We start from the raw sequence: 18,783 nt of genomic DNA, 5'->3' as shown, positions 1-18,783 counted from the left end.
AAGCTCTTTATGTACCAGCGCCGCGGTAACTCGCGCGAACAAACACGCAGGTACTTTGGACTTTGTGACAATATGGTACGGTGGCCACATACCTATCTATTTTTAACATTTTCAAGTTTTTTATATACTTTTTCTAAATTAAAAAAAATGTTTCAAATAAAAAAATGACTCAAACTTGATAGGTACTAAAAATAAAGAAATTTTCAATAGTCATCAATTTACGTAATAGCACGTACACATACAAAATAAGTTAACCAGGAAAAATATATTATTTAACTAAATACGAACTTACAGTACTGTCATAATATTTTGTTAATTCCTGTATTAAATTACTATTGGAACTTATTTGCCGATTTCAATGGTAATGGGGCGTCGGTCGAGATTTTTCTTTGTAATAGACCGTTATAAAAATGTTTTTAAAATCTGTGTTTGTGGATATTATGTGTTTTTTTGTGGTTATTTATTGTGAAGGTGAGTCAATGGATTTTTATTACTTGTCTTCATCATCTCCCGAGCCTTTTTCCAACTATGTTGGGGTCGGCTTCCAGTCTAACCGGATGACGCTAAGTACCAGTGTTTTACAAGGAGCATCTGTCTATTTGACCTCCTCAACCCAGTTACCCGGGTAACCCAATATCCTTAGTTATGACTGACTGGTTTGGTTAGTCAGAATTCCTGGCTTTTGACTATCCGTAACGACTGCCAAGAAGGTGCAATGACAGTCGGGACCTACAGTTTGTCGTGCCTTCTGAAACACTTAATAATTACTTTAAAATGAGGAACTAAACTTACTTCTATATTAGTAAAAATTTAACTTGTAAAAGCATTTCAATTGTAGGAGCATGCCAAGACTTGTTCGTGGTTTCTGCTGATGTGTAGAGGCTTCTCGCAACTATATCTTATCCGAGATAACAGTTACCTCCTGCTAGGTAGCGGGATTGTTCGCGCGAGTTACCGCGGCCCTGGTACACAAAGGGCTCCAGTAGAAAAAAAGGCGGGTTTTACTCGTTGCACGAGGGTAAAGATCATTTCCCACCACATATAGTGTGATAGTTTAGTAGATAATGCAGTTTTTCCTTTACATACTTTAATCCACATAGATATAAGGACAGAGATCTTGTATTTTTATGGCAATAAATAATAGCTGTTCCTTGTGGTTCCACTCGCGTTCCAAGGGACGTCTTTCCACATTGAATTAAGGGAGTCTATATGTTTTCTCAGACTCAGGCTCAGGCTAGAATATCTGTGTACCAAAGATGTACAACTTTATAAAGGTCGCCGGAAGACGCTGGATGCAGGTCGCCTCCAACAGGTATCTGTGGAGATCTAAAGGCAAAACCCGAGCCGCCGTGCACCTGGCGGCATACAAAGCCGCCGGCTTTGCCGCACAAAGAAGCTGCCGGCACCACCAACCAACCAAAAAAAATGATTTTGTGCCGCTTGTATTAGCCTTAAGGGGGAGGCCTATGTTCAGCTGTGGACGTCCTATGGCTGAGATGATGATGATGAAAGATGTACATCGGTTCAGTTGTTTGGGCTTCAAACCGCGGCAAATACATATAATATAGAGCTCTCAAACCTTCATCTTGGAAATCATCATAGGTATAACCCCTCCCGTGTCAGACTCTTACTGACTAAAACCCACCATGTTCCTTCTTAAGCCCTTTACGTACCAGCGCCGCGGTAACTCGCGCGAACAATCCCGCAGCGCAGGCAGGCTTTGGACTTAGTGGGCCCCTCTGCGGTTTTTCTGATTCTTTTAGCAGCGCGTATACCGGTTCAATTGCGGTCATCTAACCTACTTATCGAAATAATTACAATGGTATTAGTAATTTAGTCATTTCCAAAGTATTGAGGAAAAATACGTCCAATATAATTGCTGTAGGCATGTGAATTTAATGGATTTTACATATGTCGATTACGTATTTTATTTTAAAAGCTTTTGTCTGACACCAATCTGGTTAGATTAAGTTAAGGGGTATTGGGTTGCCCGGGTAACTTGGTTGAGGAGGGCAGATAGGCAGTCGCTTCTTGTAAAGCACTGGTACGCAGCTGAATCCGGTTGGACTGGAAGCCGACCGCAACATAGTTGGGAAAAAGGCTCGGAGGATGATGATGATTTAACAGCTTTTGTCTAAGTAACTACCGCATAAGTTGCTCTGTTGACGCGATCGGTTCGTGGATGGACCGTCTTGTCATGACGAGTTCTTCCGAGTTTCGGAAGTCACGGTGATAGATCCCGGGCATCCCGGCTGTCATATTGATAGCATATTATCATTTGTCAATCATTACGGGTAATTTCTTAATTAATTAGAACCCAGATAGTCTGAAAATCAGTCTTTCCAAAAGGTGTTTTTATTACGTTGAGATTTTTTTCCAACTATGTTGAGGTGAGGTCGGCTTCCAGTCTAACCGGTTGCAGCTGAGTACCAGTGTTTTACAAGTAGCGACTGACCTCCTCAACCCAGTTACCTGGGCAACCCTATGCCCCTTAGTAAAAATGGTTGTCAGACTAGCTGGCTTCGGACTTCCCGTAACGACTGCCAAAGTCGTTCAAATGACAGCCCACAGTGTACATTATTACTGCAGCCACGACCAACAGTTACAGCAAAAAATTACTTATGTCAATTTTTTCTTTCTTTTTTTAGTTATAGATAATGAAGTTCGTATAGAAATATTGAAGAGCAACCCAAAGGAATGCAAAGTACGGCCAACACATAACTTAGAGAGGGGGTCTAACTTTACTTTGCTTATCATCAGTCAATATTTCATCGAAGAAAATATGTAAGTAATAACTTTTAACTTTATACAATATAGATGCCTATATGTTTAAATATAACTAACCATTTCCCGCGGTTTCACCTGCGAACTACTGTCCGTGCCTGAATGAAATACAGCTTATGTTACTCGGGAAGAGTGTGGCTTTCAACAGTGTCAGAATTTTTCAAATCGATTCAATTTAGTTTCCGTCGGAGCCTTTTAAGTACATACAAACAAAAAAAACAAAGCTAAATAAACTTACATTTATAAAAGCGTGATTTTCTATACCACTAGGGCTGCCATCTCGAATTTCGCCAAACCCGGACAAACATTAAAAAAACCCGGACATTTGGCGTAAATCGCATTTTTTCCCCGAACGAGTACGATTTTTTAAAAACAAAATAATACCTAATTTGTAATCCATTTACTATTAACATATACTTAAATTCAATGAGGTGCTTCCTTACATGAAAAGTGTCCGGGTTTTCCCCGGACACTTCTTGAAACCCCGCCCGGACGGCCCCCGGACGGCCTCCAAACGAGGACAAATCCGGGGAAACCCGGACGGATGGCAGCCCTATATACCACCTACCTACTATTATAAAGAGGCAAATTTTGTATTTTTGTTTGTAATAGATAAACTCAAAAACTATTGGACCGATTTAAAAAAAATCACCAATAGAAAGCTACACTCTTCCCGAGTAACATAAGCTATATTTTATCCCGGTACGGGCAGTAGTTCCCACGGGACGCGGGTGAAACCGCGGGTAAACGACTAATTGAACTGTAAATTTATTTTGAAATAATGATTTCAGGTGGTCCCTACCTGACCCTGACTTAAAACCGAAAAGACTGGAAACCTTAGAAAACGTAGAATTTCGCTCAATTTATGAAAAAGGTTTTAACTCTCAGATATCAACGTTTTTCATAAACCATGTAAGTAGGTATCTACTTCAGTAGTCCAACTCGCTTCCGTCAGTGGGCTTTTTTTTCTTTTTTTTAACGACGTCAAAAATCATCAAATGACCCCTCCCGCTGTGGGTTAGCAGCGGTGTGGGAGTGTCAGCCTCTTACTGTTCGTGTTCCGTCGTAGGCCTTTTATGTACCAGGCCCGCGGTAACTCTTTCGAATAACCCGCAGCACCGGCAGAACTTGGCCCTACCGGGCCCCGCTGACAGCCAGCGGGCTCAGTCGATTTCTGAGGGACCAACTTCCCATTAGGATACCTTAAAGTTTTGCGTTGTTGTATTGTTAAATTACTGCGACTTGCGCCATATCCCGACCCACCATAAACTTCATCTCATCATCATCTCCCGAGCCTTTTCTCAACTATGTTGGGGTCGGCTTCTAGTCTAACCGGATTCAGCTGAGTAGCGGTGCTTTACATGGAGCGACTGCCTATCTGACCCCCTCAACTCAGTTACCCGGGCCACCCAATGGCCTTTGGTTAGACTGGCGTCAGATTTACTGGCTTCTGACTACCCGTAACGACTGCCAAGGATCTTCAATCACAGCCGGGACCTGCAGTTTAACGTGCCATCCGAAACACAGTCAATGGTGTCCAAGATATACTTAGAAAGTACATACAGACTTAGAGAAGTTGCATTAGTACTTGCCTGACCTGGAATCTAACCTACGCCCTCATACTCGAGAGATTGGCTCTTTACCCACAAGGACACCAGGACTTTTTCACCATAAAGTTTTTTGTTATAATGTGTTCAAGTACTAAGGTATCGGTCACAAATTACCAGTCATTCTACAGGTAAAAACTGGTACCATTTTCCGTCTTTCCTTTTATCGGTATAAAACATTTTTGAAATAATGAGATAAGGGGAAAATTATGTTCAATACTAACAGTTCGAATTGTAAAATAAAAACCTAATCCATTCAGTGGTTTAGCCACAGGAGTCATTTTTCGTTTTCATAATTTACAACATCATGTGTAAAGCAGAGATGAAGTTAGGAGTATCGAATGTTTTGATTTTTATTCAATTTACTTTGTTTGAAAAAAAATTTTTTTTGTGCTAATCGACACATATTAACCAGTATATTAACGCATTTCATGTGATTGTGAACGACACACCCGATATAAATAAAATATAATTTTTATTTTTAGACACACAAAGTTAGAAAACATTTTCATGGAGTATGGCAATTCAGTTTCAAGATTATCTTGGATAAAGCGTCTCGGTACAACGTTTTTACGAAAGCAAATAAAAGCTCTATTTCTAAATGCAATACTACTGTTAATTTAGGTGAGTATTATAGGTACAATCCAAAGGTAATCCTATCTGACTTCCTCAACCCAGTTATCCGGGCAATTCAATACCCCTTGGTAAGACTGGTAGTCAGACTTACTGGCTTCTGACTTCCCGTACCTGGTCGTGCCAATTGCTTAATTAATATACTAAAATTGTATAATAGCAAAGACTTGTGTAGGCTTATATGCAAACACACATCTAGCTACTATAATCTGTCAAATCGATTTTCAACTCTATCTCTGAAGTATAAGGTTCAATTTTGATTGAGAAAACTTGATATATTGCAGTAGCTTGATTTGCTAGTATACTCTGTAGGCACGGCCAAACTGCTGTAATATATTCTAATATTACTTTATTTCATTTCAGTAACTCACAAAAAATCTAATAAGGATGGTAAGTTTTATTATAACGATTCATTAATTATCTATTATTTCCCATGAATCGAAGAGCACGTAAATGTCGGTCCTGCGCCTGATCTCTCTCCGGTGGTGTCGGATTGCCGTCCCATTGGGTTATGAGAGTGAAGGAATAGTGAGTGCACTTGTGTCCAAGCAAATGTGCGTGCACTATAATATGTCCTGTGCAGTTGGCTGATCTCCTTACATGAGAACAACCGCAGTAGCCGATAACCGGCTAGAAGGATATCTATTACTACTACTAACTGTTTTTCCGCGGTTTCTATGCGTTCCTTGGGAACTTCTTCCCGCGTCCGGATAAAATGTAGCATATGTTCACCGGGGATAATGTAGCTTCCCGACGGTGAAAGATTTTTACAAATCGGTCAACTCCTTTTTTAATATTAGTGTGGGTTATTTTCTCCATGAAAATATACTTGTCCGATCAACAGTCGGATTGGCATTATTGTCCGACATCATGTAGGCCAGCTAGGATACAATCATCGGCACGAATCTTGAGCGCTGACCCTCACCTGCGCAGAAGTGATTTATTAGCAAAGAACCAATTCCGAGTGACGGCTATGACGCGATACACTGCGGGCCAATCACCGCTTTAGCCCGCCCCCGCTCCTCACTTCATACCACAAAAGGGACCCAATAAATTACTTGGTATTTTTTAATCTATCCGTTTGCGTAATAATTTCTTATACATTTTTTTCAGAGTCTGTTAAATGGGAGCTGATTGCAGTACCTGTCATAGTTGTGGTATTACTTGCACAAACTGTGTACATTATATGTATGAAATACAGAGGTAAGTGTACCATGTATTTATAATACCTATTCCATTTGAGAAGGTACTTAACTAAAAGTAATCAATCTTGATAGGACTTTTTACACAAATATTTATATAATAAACAAATAACTATACTGCTTAAAATACCGATTTATTTGTACCTACTTTACCTACTATTATTATTGTTTATTAAGTCATTGCTTTTAATTTTTGTGACTACTTTTCTGTTCTCAAAAAATCTATTTATATAAAATGGCTGAAAGGATCTTTATGCGATTTTCACCATTAAGCAAGAGCGGAGAATCCGCAACTCTGAAAGTGATTTTATTAAGTACAGTTTTAATTATCCTTTAATAAGTCTGTAATAATTTCAATTTTAGGCCAGCTGATGAAATTCAAGAGGAAAGGAAATGGAGCTAAGAACGAACACAGCCAAGGTAAGTCTATAATAATATATACTAATATACATATAATAAAGAGAAATCATTTTTTATGAAACCGTAAAGCCTACATAAGCACTGACTCGATTTTAAAAATTCTCTCACTCACTCACTCACTTTGGAAGCTAGACTGTCCCCGAGTAGCTAACGTAGGCTATGTTTTTTCCGTGTACGGGAAACATTTCCCCTGGAACGCGGGTGAAACCGCGGGAAACAGGCAACTATGTATATAAAGCTAAAAAGTTTGTTTGACAAGCGCTAATTTCGGGAACTACAGGTCCGATTAGAAAAACTCTTTCAATGTTAGATAGCCCATTTAGAAACATAATCTAAAGGCATTAGAAACATAACCTTTTTGACCGACTGACTGACTTTAATTAAAATAAAAAGAAGTAATGTTAAAAAAGTTTTAAATATATGTTTTTTAGATTAAATAAAGTGTATTTTATTTAATAAAATAAAAAAATAATAATATCACCCGGTAAAACCTGCATTTAATAACATTCATAAAGTGAGCAAAATGCTCTACGCGCGAGAGCCCGTGTGATTTCTAAGGCTTCTGCCTCGAATTTTGCGGGCAGCGGGGCGGCAGCGGCGGCGGCGCGGGAGCGGGGCGGGCAACGCATACCTGTTCTCGAAACTAGCGGGCAGATCGCGCGGCAATATAGCAGTGTAGTGTTGTGTTCTGTTGTGTTTGCTGTTCCATATGGGTGTCTTCTCAAAGATGGCCGAAATAATTAGCTCTTGCACGTCCGAAGACATTTTGATACGTCACAAAAAAAATGTATAACATTATGCCTACAATGCAGACGCCCAACGCGGGCGGTCACCGCTTGACTGGAGCGCACCGCTCGTTGCCCGCCGCCGCGCCGCTCCCGCGCCGCTGTATTCGAGGGCCGTTCCATTTGATTATACGCGTAAGATCCTGCCGCTCCCGCGTCGCCGCCGCCGCCGCCCCGCTGCCCGCAAAATTCGAGGCAGAGGCCTAAAGGCGCGAGTGCTGGCAGGTTAAAAAAAACAGGAGGTTCGACAATTCGACTCTGTTTTTTTTAATAGTTATGAAGTTAATACTCTTGCAATTACCGTACATTTTTTTAACGCTCAATCCTTCTCCATGTAAGAGGAGGCCTGTGCCCAGCAGTGGGACGATAAAAATCGTGTGCATTCGTTTTAAGAATATTTGTTTTATAATTATGGTATGTTTAAGTTTTTATAGATATAGTATTATAATGTTACTGTAAAAACCCAAACTATGGTAAATCCTAAGATTTTCACATCTACATCCCCAATACTTTCATTAATACAACTTCGAAATAAAAATCATTTAAATAGTTAGAATTCTTTGACTAATGATTACTTAAAACAAATGACGATAAATTGATTTACCATTGTTTTATTCCTAAAACCAATATTAACCAGTCCAAATTGGTAAAACCTAGCATGTAGGGGAGATGTTCCTAAAACGGGTACCCCTCCTAAAACGGGTAGGCTTTGCCATTCGTATATTATATGTCTTAGTGTGAACCTGTGAGTGTAGAGCGGTGCACTACCCCCCCGCCGATCACGGTCAGTTGGCTCGCGAGCCTAGAGCGAGCTAGGGCATGCAATACCGGTTAACCGGTTTCGTTTTTACCGGTAAATCGCCCATTTTTGCGAGTTTTAAATTACCGGTAAAAATAATATGAAACCGGTAATTTACCGGTTTTTACGTTTTTCTGATAAAATATAGCAATTGTTCATTTAACGTCAAATCTTTGTTATGTAGCCTGAATATAATGTAATGTTGTGTACATTACGTATTGTAAGAGTGTCAAAGTTGCTGTTTTTTAGGAAAGTAAACTTGTGTGACCTTAGCTATCTCTAGGTTAGATACACATCTTCTTTCTCATCTTAATTTATAAAATCTAAACAAATTGTATTCATTCGGTTATTCTGTTTTTCCTCATAGCTGTCAGCTCATACTAGGTACAAATGTAGCTAATGCTTATTTTACCTACTCTATGACCTTACTGAGCAAGGGCTTTTACTTCACCACCATGCGGACAGCTCTGAGGACACGGTGGAGCACACAGTCCAGGTGTGCACTGCCTGGAAAGGGTACCGCCGTGTTGTCGTCGAGGCAATAAGCAGCGGCGACCTTTCGCGTCTTTCCCTGGTTCAAGCCATGGTCCGGAGCTAGAGGGAATGGGAAGCCGTCGCCTCCTTCTGCGAAGTAGTCATGCTCGAGAAGGAGACGGCGGAGCGACTGCGAGTAGCAACTCTCATCCCAGCCGCTGTAGTGGACCAGGAAGACACCACGGGCGCCAAGGGTCAAGAGACGACTCCCGGCCACCGTAGGCGTCGGTCTGTGGGCGGTGAGTTCGGGTGGCTCATCGTTCCACCGTCTGCATAGACAACAGACCAGTGTCAGCAGCGCGCGTTGTTCCACGGGCTCCTCAGGGAGATGTCAGCAAACTCAGTGGGGCCCAGCAGGGCAAAGGCCTGCCGGGGCCGCGGGATTGTTCGAAAGAGTTACCGCGACCCTGGTCCATAAAACGCCTACTAAAAAACATGGGTTTTAGACAGAAAGAGTCTGTCATTTGATGATTTACCATAAAAAAGGGCTTTTACTTCAATGAAAAATATATTTTTTTACGGTAATTCTTAGCATTTATCCCGTCTTGTGACGGGGTTGGCTTTCCGTATCTTCCTTCTTCCACTTCGCTCTATCCTCCTGAATAGACATCTTCCTCTTCGAGTTCGCAGATTTTCATGTCATTCATTACGACACTCAACCACCACGGTTTCGGCCTGCCTTTGCGCCTTTGACCGGGTATATTGAGATTGAGTATCACATTCACACTGCCGATGTCCTCAGGTGTCACTCCTTTTTACATATCCGTACCATCGCAGCCGTTTCTCTTGCATTTTGTCGGCGACATCGCGTACGGATGGTACTGACTACTGACATGTTTTTTGTTACGGCCCACGTCACAAAAAACGTTTACCATCTTATACTTTGCATATTTATTTAGGTTTTGCTTTAGGGCTACCCAATCTTATTGTTATAATATCACATTAAAAAAAAATACAAAAATTACCGTTTTACCGGTTTACCGGTAAAAATATTTTTATTACCGAATTTTTACCGGTAATTTTTGTTTTACCGAAATTGCATGCCCTAGAGCGAGCGTTTTCGAGGTAAGACGTAAAAAAAGTTTTTTGCAGAGTTTACTAAAAAAAATCGGATTATGCTAGTGCTGACTACTCAAATATGGTGCAAGATACGGTTTTCGTAGTTTTGTATTATCATTTTGCATGTTATATGCTTATTAATTGTGAATACTTAGTGGTCTCCTTGTTTACTATTTTAAGGTTAAGGTAGTTGAAATTAAAAATGTGCTTTTGGGCATAACGGGTGACTACCCGATGCGAAATAAGGGGCCACTTCCTCAATTGATCCCACAGAAAGCTAATCGAAGACAAAGGAAGCCACAGAGAGCTGAAGAAGTACAGGAACAGCTTGAAAAAGAAATTAAAATATGTTTTCTCTGATTTTTAACAAAATTATCTGCTGGTAGAATTATAATTTCAAATGTAACATTTAATAAAGTAAAAAAGTGAACTAGACTGATCAAAATAAGAAAACTGTTAAACATAATTAAGGAGACTAATTAACGATAAAGATTTCCTGGATAATAGGAGGCTAAGATATGTTTTCTAATTTATTTATCACATACATTCATTCATTACCTGCTTTGCCCAAAGGCGCTACCCGTTTTAGGACCCCCCTGAGGGCAAAGCGGGTATTTCGAAAGGGTTTATTTTTTTGATTTTTTTCTGAATTTTGAAGAAGTTTACTAAGACTGTCTTATGTTTTCCAAAGTTTATTATATAAACAACCCTATGAGTACAATTACAAGTCGCATGTAATGTTCTTGGTTATTTTATTTAACATCTTCCCTTAGCTTACCCGTTTTAGGAACATCTCCCCTACTGAATTCGAATAGTCCGAAAAAATCCTACCTTCATAATAAATACTTACATATACCAACTCATGTCGGTAAATCTTAGGTTTTACTGGAAAACTTAGGATGTACCATAGTTCGGGTTTTTACAGTAACATATATATTGATATGGTGAATTTGTATGTATTAGTTTATAAGTCTTGTTATACAACGTTATTTTTTGTTTATGCGAAACCTGATACACCTATCTAGTATTTTTATGTAAAGAATCTATGTACGAAATTTCAAAACCGTATCATGAAAAATCACAAAGTTATAAGCTTGTTAAGTTACGGGACTATCCGTAAAAATACATAATCACCACAAAACGCACATGCCGCGCAACGCGATAGCACTGTGCGCTCGCGCCCGCTATGAACTCGCCGTGACCGCCGTTGTGCGAGAATAAATACCTATTTGTGGTGTCCAACATTCAAAGTTTTTTAGATAATTTTGGGAAAAAATATAACATGGTGTAAAAACTATTGGAATCGATTCAGTTACTGATTCTGAACAAACTATATTCAGGTTTCACACAAACAAAAAATAACGTTGTATATTTACGATATATGTGTATTTGTATTTTTATGGGTCCTAGTTGCCTGAAATAGCGGAATAAATAAATAAATAAATAAAGGCTGATAATGATACTGATTATTATTTTCAGCCAGTATAGCCGATCGACCGCCACAGCCGCTTCCTCCCGGTGCAGTTGTAAAACAAGGTAATTGTATAAGTATTGCAGTTAAAACTTCATATTCCTTGCTCCTTTTTATTTTCAGGATTTTTTCCGCATGAAAATCGGTTCTTCAGATATTGATTTTTTTGTCCTTATTACTAGATTTCCCAAAGACACCTGATTAGGTATAGTTTTGGACCCAAAAACTGAAAAGCATAAAATAAAAATCATTAAAAAAAAAACAGTCTTCTCAAAACACTAAAAAGGAGAAAATTAAACTTTTGACATGGCTCTAGAAGTCGGTGGCTAAATAAAAGTCAACAGACTTGCAGACACCGACTTCTAGAGCCATGTCAAAAGTTTCATTTTGTCCCTTTCAGTGTTTTGTGACGTCAGATGTTTTGTAAAAAGTTTTTTATTTTGATGTTTCGTGTCGGGGGCTAATGAGAGTATATACCTAAGTTTTTATTTATTTAATTGAAATATTTAAATCATTATAGTTAACATAAAGTACCTAAGTATTTTTGAAATGTTTTCAGAATCTACTCCCGTGAGATCGCCAGAATCCGTACGACGTCACTACTCAGAAGCAACTGAGGTGCAACCGGTTAAACCGACAAATATAATACGCCCTTCTCTAAAAGGTAAGCTTTTAGCATTAATACTAGCTTCCGCCCGAGTTCTGTTATATTGCGTTTCCAAGAGAATTCTTCAAAAGTCCGGGATAAAAACTATCCTATGTTCTTTCTCAAGGTCAACTCTATCTCTGTACCAAATTTTATTAAAATCAGTTCAGTGGTTTAGACGTGATTTGCCTGAAAGATGATATGAATAGGAAGGGAGTGAGTGTCAGTATGACGAGTGACAGGGGAAAATGGAAGAGGATGACATATCGCGCCGACCCCATATAAAATTGGGAACAGGGCAGGAGGAAGAAGAAGATATATTTCGGGTTTTAAAATATAAGTAATGGTTATATTAAAAAGCAACTGAAGATGAACAATGATTTTCTATACATATATTTATATTTCAAACCTTTATTTAATTTTAGCTCAAGTACCGACAGCCATTCCAGCCCAGGTTCAGAATTCTTATACCCACAACATGTGTCCCGGTGAGTTTTTACAAAAAAAAAACCTGTCATGAGCGAGTTGGTATCGCGCGCGAAGGGTTTCGTACCATTATAATTTTTTTATGACGTCAAAAAACCATCAAATGACCCCTCCCGCTGTGGGTTAGCAGCGGTGAGGGAGTGTCAGACTCTTACTGACTAAAAACCGTCGTGTTCCGTCTTAGGCCTTTTATGTACCAGGGCCGCGGTAACGCCATCTATCTATATCTACCTAAAACCGGCAAAAAAAATGGGTAGTATTTAAACGCAAATCAAAAAATATCCTTTTTCTATGCAATAAGATTCCGAATTCCCATCAAAATTACTGATTGCACAGCAAAATATTCAACTCAAAATATCACTAAACACACTACAATTTATTTTCGCAGCGTACAGCGATTTTTCCTAAAGCAAAAGCTTTTTCATCAATGCACAGCTAACAATCTTAATGCACATTATACATGTTAACTCTTTTTCTTTTAAATATAGCTTCTATTTTTATTTTATTTACAGCAGTTTTTCTGAATAAAACAGCATTTTATTAGTCACAGTCATCTTATTATTTATTAATTCCCTCATAATGAGATGAGCTAAAAATATAAAATTAAATACAAAATTGTGCATGCAACATGGAAGTAAGCATGCAACATGCAGCAAGCATGGCTTCTGTCACGGCTCCGGCGCTGCGGGGCTCCGGCGGTCCCATGCGAGCTTATCGTCGCAGATGGTTTCCACGCTCACCACCGCAGCTTCGGCTTACTGGCCGGCTCAGCCGGCCAGCCTCAGCCGCGTCGGCGAGCGTTAAAACTACCTGTGCCTCAGCTCGCAGGCCGCCTCGCCCCTCCCCGCCTACGCGGTTTTGAATTGCACTCTAGGGGTAGGGCAAACAAGACTACGTGGAGTCGGTTTTGCAGCGATTCGTTATCGTTACTAGCTTAAATTTTTAATACCATGTTTTTTAATTGAAGGTTATAAATGGCAATTTGCTAAATAAATGTAATCTAAATAAAATTCTACCATCTTCATAGTACGCCAAATGAGATTTTACCAAATAATAGTTTCTCAAAATATACATTAGGTATGCTACTAACTAAACGAAAAAATGCAAATAAAATTCAGCCAAATAAAATTCTGCCAGATAGAAGGAACCCGACCTAGCGCTATCTCAACTCGCTCGCGCCACTCTGCACTCCAGTGACGAAAAAGCACGCGAAGCCGCGAACCTTTTTCAGTTAATTTGTTCTGCTTTTAGAAATAATGCAATGTAACAGGAGTTTTTTGTTATAATAATCATTAAATTTGCCGAGCATGGCTTCTTGAAAATTAAGACAAATATGATGAACAGGTTTTGTTGTACTTACTGGTTAATATGCGACTGGGATAGTTATTTTGCTATGAAATATGGAAAATTTGCTGTGCAGTCAGTATTTAATGCTTGTATGTAGTATTTTTGTACAAGAATAAATTTAACTGTATTGCATTATAAGGAAAAAAGTAATGTCATATTGATGTATAATTTGGAATTATCTGCAGTTTGAGTTTTGTTAAACATTTAGTTTATTTGTAGTGAAGTAAGTTATTTGATGTAAAAAATAATATAGGCGATTATTTATTTGATATGCAATTTATAATATCCCAAAAAGAATACGCTTGCTGTTTGCGAGTTCCCTAAAATATTTATTTTATTCTAGATTGGATAAGAGAGTACATGAGATGAGCATATAGGAGGAGTACATGGTTTATGAGATACAGCTTGTTGACAGAAAGACAGTAATAGAGTGCCGTTTAGCCCTTTGTGTGTAGAAACTTAAAAATCAGCAGTTTTGAAAACCGTCACTTCTAATTCTACTTATAATACATTGGGAGCAAACCAAGAAAAATAAATAAATTGAGGTAGATTTGAAATAACTAAAAATCCAACTCTTTTCCAATCCTATGATTGTAGTAAAATTAATCTGTTTTTATCCACAGTTCCGGTCGAAAATAGACAAGGTTACAGAAACCAGGGATTTGATACCACTGAAGAAATACATCCACATGACTTTGTGCGAAGACATTTGGAAGGTGAGGGCATTCAACCACTTTATGATAAATTACTTTATGATAAGTTACACTACGCTAGACAAGTCCTTAATAGACTATACTAAAATCTTTATAATGCTAAAAATATTATATAAGCGACATAGGCCGTATACGGAAAGAAAGCTGGAAAAAGCTGGAAACTTATTTATTTAATTTTATATTTATTTTGCAGCCAGACCATCAGCTCCAAAGATGATTAACCGTCATTCAAGATCATTCAGAGAACTACGTAAGTGTTACATACTTATTCATACTAGCTATGTCCCGCGGTTTTACCCTCGTGCCGTGGAAACTACTGTCCATACTGGGATAAATTTCTTTGATCTGAGGAGATAAAATATAGCCTATCTTACTTTAACTACCTATCACAACCCAGCGTGGCTTCCCAACTGTAAAAGAATCTGTGTTAGTCTATTTATCAAGGAAGGTGGTGTCGGATTACCGTCCCATCGGGCTATGAGAGTGAAGGAATAGAGACTGCACCTGTGTCCAAGCAAATGCTTGTGCACTATATGAGAACAGCCGCCGTGGCCGAAATTTTCCTTGTACGTTTTATTATTATCGAGGAAGTAAATCTTCTTTTTAAAGCCGTGTAAATAGAATCGAATAAATAAATAAGGCCAAAATGAAAGTCTAATTTTTATCCGGGTGCACGAAGTAGTGCCCATGGGACGCGTTTTAAAACGCAAGTGGAAGTTGGTGGCTAGTATTTTAATAAGAAAACATATGAATATATTTATTTTTTCAGCCTCAGCACCAATGCATTTGTCTCCGAATTCAAGTCATCTAGTTTCGAAATCTTTCAAAGAACCGAGTAAGTACCTACCTATCTATTTGTGTTGCCTATATTTTTCCAATATTAAATGGATACGTACCTATGGAACCCAAACAAAACAATATTTTTTAGGGTAGAACCGACCTACTTACAAAGACTTCGCTGTCCGTCTGTCAACAGGCTGTATCTCATGAATTGTCATAGGTAGACAGTTGAAATTTTCACAGATGAAGGATTTCTAATTCCGGTATAAAACATATGAATAGTTTTAAAAACTAAAAATCACGCTAGTCATGTATTGTCATTAGAACTCAGAGCGTGTGAAAGAAAGAAGAAAGAAAAAATATTTATTGGCACAAGCCATAAGTACATACACAGAAATAAAAATAAAAAAAGTGTGCAAAAGGAGAATGGGCAAAATGTTTGGATGTTGGTCTACTCTCCGTCTAGTAATGAGTCATACATCATTTGAAAGGTCTTTTCAAGCGTTATATTTTGTACTAACATACTACTTACCAAATCTTAGTACTTTAGATGTTAGAACGTGTTAAGGTTTTCTTTTTATCGATATAGGCTTTCGAGATAGTTCTTAGATTCCTTCTCTAGTAATGAATCATATGTCACTAGAAAGGTCTTTTTAAATAGAACATTTTGTACTAAAATACCTCTAACAAATTGTCAGTACTTTAGAAGCTACAGCAGATTTAAGACATACTTTGTTATTATTTCACTAAAGACGTTCTATCTAACTCCCTAAATACTAACAAATGACAATCGCCGCCATACAAGAAAATACTCTACATAACACAAGCTTTCTATTGATATATCACTTAATGCTAGAGGAGAGGTAGACCAAAACGCCCAATGTCCTTTCATCCTAATCGTTATAAGTGAAGCTAATATATGCGTGTTAAAAGATACTGAAAACTATAATTAAATAAATATTTTAGGGGTCCCTCGTATACTTGTGTTGCTGGGGAGTTTGTTTCGCCACTTCTTCCCAGCTAAAACACATAGGAAGTGGTGAAGGATGGGCGTTTTTTGCTGTCTATTGTAAATTCCTGACGTTGAAAAAGTGCTGTCTTGCAGCCAAGTTTGAATAAATGATTTTTAATTTTGAAACAAACGGCATTTTTTTAGACCTAATCTCCATGTTCAAATGTATATTATTTTTACAGAACCGGCACCTCGTTTGTCACCTAACATGTCACCTAAAGTATTACAGCTTGCACCTAGACAAGGTATTTATCATTATTTAAATAAAACTTTAAGATAATTCTAGTCATAAATCAACAGATTAAAAATGCAGATATTTAGGTATACCCAGAAACATTTATAAAACATGGTTTTTCATAGTTTTATAATACCTAAACTTTGTTTTCGGAATTTCATGCGCGTCTCGATTGACCACTGGCTTTGCGTACCAGTAAAAAAATTGCCACCTTCGATAAATATGCTATCCAAAATTGAAATAAGGGTGCATGTTGAGGCAAATGCGCAGGTTACATGCATGTTAAAAACGTGCGGGTCCAGCGACTCGCGCATGTACCAAAGCAACATACCCACCCGCGTGCTCTTACGTCACTTGCGCATGGTAACTCGCTCCAGCTACATGCACCGTGTAGAAGGACCCCACCCTAATATTTTAATATTTCAAACGGGACCAAATAGTTTTTAATTAGTTTCAAACCGACCAAGTTATAGTAGACCAAGTGGTTTCAAGCTCTCAAATAAAAGCGTTTATCAAAACACAAACACTTCTTAATTTACAAAATTATAATTATGATTCTTGCTTCAGATCCTGTCCAGCCTTCAAAACTAAAGAAAAAGTTACCAATATATCCACCACCACCTTTACCAGGTAAAAACTTTTCATTTAAAGTATTTTTTTTATTTCAAACTAGCTGTTTTCCCACGGTTTCATGTGGGAACTACTTCAATTACCGGGATAAAATATAGCCTATGTTACTCTGGAAGAGTAGAGCTTTCCAACATTGAAATAGTTTTTTTTTAATAATTAGTTTTTAATCTATTACAAACAACCATACAAATCCCTCTTTATGATATAAAGTATAATAGATAGGCCTATACTTAACAGCTCTTTCGAAACGTCAAGCTATATACCGTTCCAAACTATACACAACTAGCTTCTAAATAAAGTTCGCGCCAAACTTAATGGCGTCTCGTAACTAATTTCCCAGCATTAGTACACACACCCTTCCTGTGCCTCTGCAGCCTATTGATTCTAACAGTGCTTTCACAGTGGCGTATTTTGCGCTCGGTTTCTCCAAGCACAGCCAAACGACAGCACAAAAATCTGTCGAATTTTATTTACGTCATTTTCGTACTTACGTATAGTTGTCAATTGTTTTCTGTCGCCTAAATACGCCAGTAGCAGAGTAGGTATGTCTCAGGAAAACCGAGCGGAAAAGCGAAAGCGCTGTAAAAATCGTTTTTGTGCAGCAAATCATGCAATGTTCTGAATAGGTATCTGTTATTTTTTTCAGAACGAAGAATATCATCCGATGATGAATGGCAGTACGAAGAATTACAGCCAACGGCAAAATATATAAACGGTGATGGATTTTTATAATAATTTGTTAATAAATTAGGTACCTAATATTTCAATATTAGTTAGTTAAAAGTCGATGGTGCTTTCAGTTCGTAGATAGGTGACCAACTTACCTTCCGAAATACGGAGGAACTCGTTAACATCATAACTTCTCCATCATAAAGTTAAGCAACGCTTGCTGCGGTCGGTCCGTGGATGGGTGAGCTTCTTGTCATGATGAGTTCCTCCGTGTTTCGGAAGGCACGATAAATTGGTGGGTCCCGGCTGTCATTTGAACATCTTTGCCAGTCGTTACGGGTAGTCAGAAGCCAGAAAGTCTGACAACCAGTCTTACGAAGGGGATTTCTAGTTAACAACAAAATTATTATGCTGACTACCATTTAAATGTAATTACTTAAGTGTGAGTTGCACCATTTAACTATAACGATAACCAAACCATAACCAGCCGTATACTTGCCGCCCATTGGTCACATCGGCGATTTGACAACTGAAAATAGTTCGATTATCGTTATAGTTAAATGGTGCAACTCACCGTACTTAGTATTGTAAATTAATTGGTTTTTAGTGAATATTTATTGTCTTTTTAATTATTTAGTAATATTATTTTTTAAGTGTAGTCTGTATTTGAACATCTTTGGCAGTCGTTACGGGTAATCAGAAGTCAGTAAGTCTGAAAACCAGTCTTACCTAGGGGTATTAGGTTGCCCGGCTAACTGGGTGAAGGAGGTCAGATAAGCAGTCGCTCCTTGTGGCACACTGGTACTCAGCTGCACCCGGTTAGACTGGAAGCCGACACCAACGTAGTTTGGAAAAGGCTTGGCAGATGATTCTTTCAGTGTAGTAAAATATGATACTTTTCTAATTATAAGTTATGCCTATCGTATGTACCTACACCAGGAATAAAATGTAAACAATAGGGATGTAAATAA

General features: G+C 38.4%; 2 protein-coding genes across 2 annotated transcripts; both read left to right on the top strand.

Moving 5' to 3' along the window:
• The first annotated feature begins 344 nt into the window (after nt 1-344).
• Nucleotides 345-5,900, top strand: LOC124643649. The gene is made up of 6 exons (XM_047182667.1): nt 345-471; nt 2,649-2,784; nt 3,576-3,696; nt 4,877-5,015; nt 5,388-5,414; nt 5,869-5,900. The coding sequence occupies exons 1-6, from the start codon at nt 411-413 to the stop codon at nt 5,898-5,900; spliced, it is 516 nt and encodes a 171-aa protein (XP_047038623.1). The 5' UTR covers nt 345-410.
• On the top strand, nt 5,394-18,045 carry LOC124643789. The gene is made up of 12 exons (XM_047182884.1): nt 5,394-5,414; nt 6,138-6,227; nt 6,590-6,646; nt 11,303-11,359; nt 11,854-11,958; nt 12,366-12,428; nt 14,397-14,489; nt 14,680-14,736; nt 15,256-15,321; nt 16,461-16,523; nt 17,081-17,143; nt 17,790-18,045. Exons 2-12 carry the CDS (start codon nt 6,215-6,217, stop codon nt 17,873-17,875), a joined length of 723 nt encoding a protein of 240 aa, XP_047038840.1. The 5' UTR covers nt 5,394-5,414; nt 6,138-6,214; the 3' UTR covers nt 17,876-18,045.
• Nucleotides 18,046-18,783: the final 738 nt, after the last annotated feature.

The sequence above is a fragment of the Helicoverpa zea genome, chromosome 28 (genome assembly GCF_022581195.2).
Source record: "Helicoverpa zea isolate HzStark_Cry1AcR chromosome 28, ilHelZeax1.1, whole genome shotgun sequence".
In the NCBI taxonomy this organism is placed as follows: domain Eukaryota; kingdom Metazoa; phylum Arthropoda; class Insecta; order Lepidoptera; family Noctuidae; genus Helicoverpa; species Helicoverpa zea.
This window is presented reverse-complemented; position numbering and strand designations above follow the sequence as displayed.

Coding starts and splice junctions, on each gene's coding strand:
- LOC124643789 (XM_047182884.1), top strand. Junction 11,360..11,853: donor CGGTGCAGTTGTAAAACAAG/GTAATTGTATAA, acceptor AAATGTTTTCAG/AATCTACTCCCGTGAGATCG. Junction 12,429..14,396: donor TACCCACAACATGTGTCCCG/GTGAGTTTTTAC, acceptor TTTTATCCACAG/TTCCGGTCGAAAATAGACAA.
- LOC124643649 (XM_047182667.1), top strand. CDS start 411: ATGTTTTTAAAATCTGTGTTTGTGGATATTATGTGTTTTTTTGTGGTT. Junction 472..2,648: donor TGTGGTTATTTATTGTGAAG/GTGAGTCAATGG, acceptor TTCTTTTTTTAG/TTATAGATAATGAAGTTCGT. Junction 3,697..4,876: donor CAACGTTTTTCATAAACCAT/GTAAGTAGGTAT, acceptor TTTTATTTTTAG/ACACACAAAGTTAGAAAACA.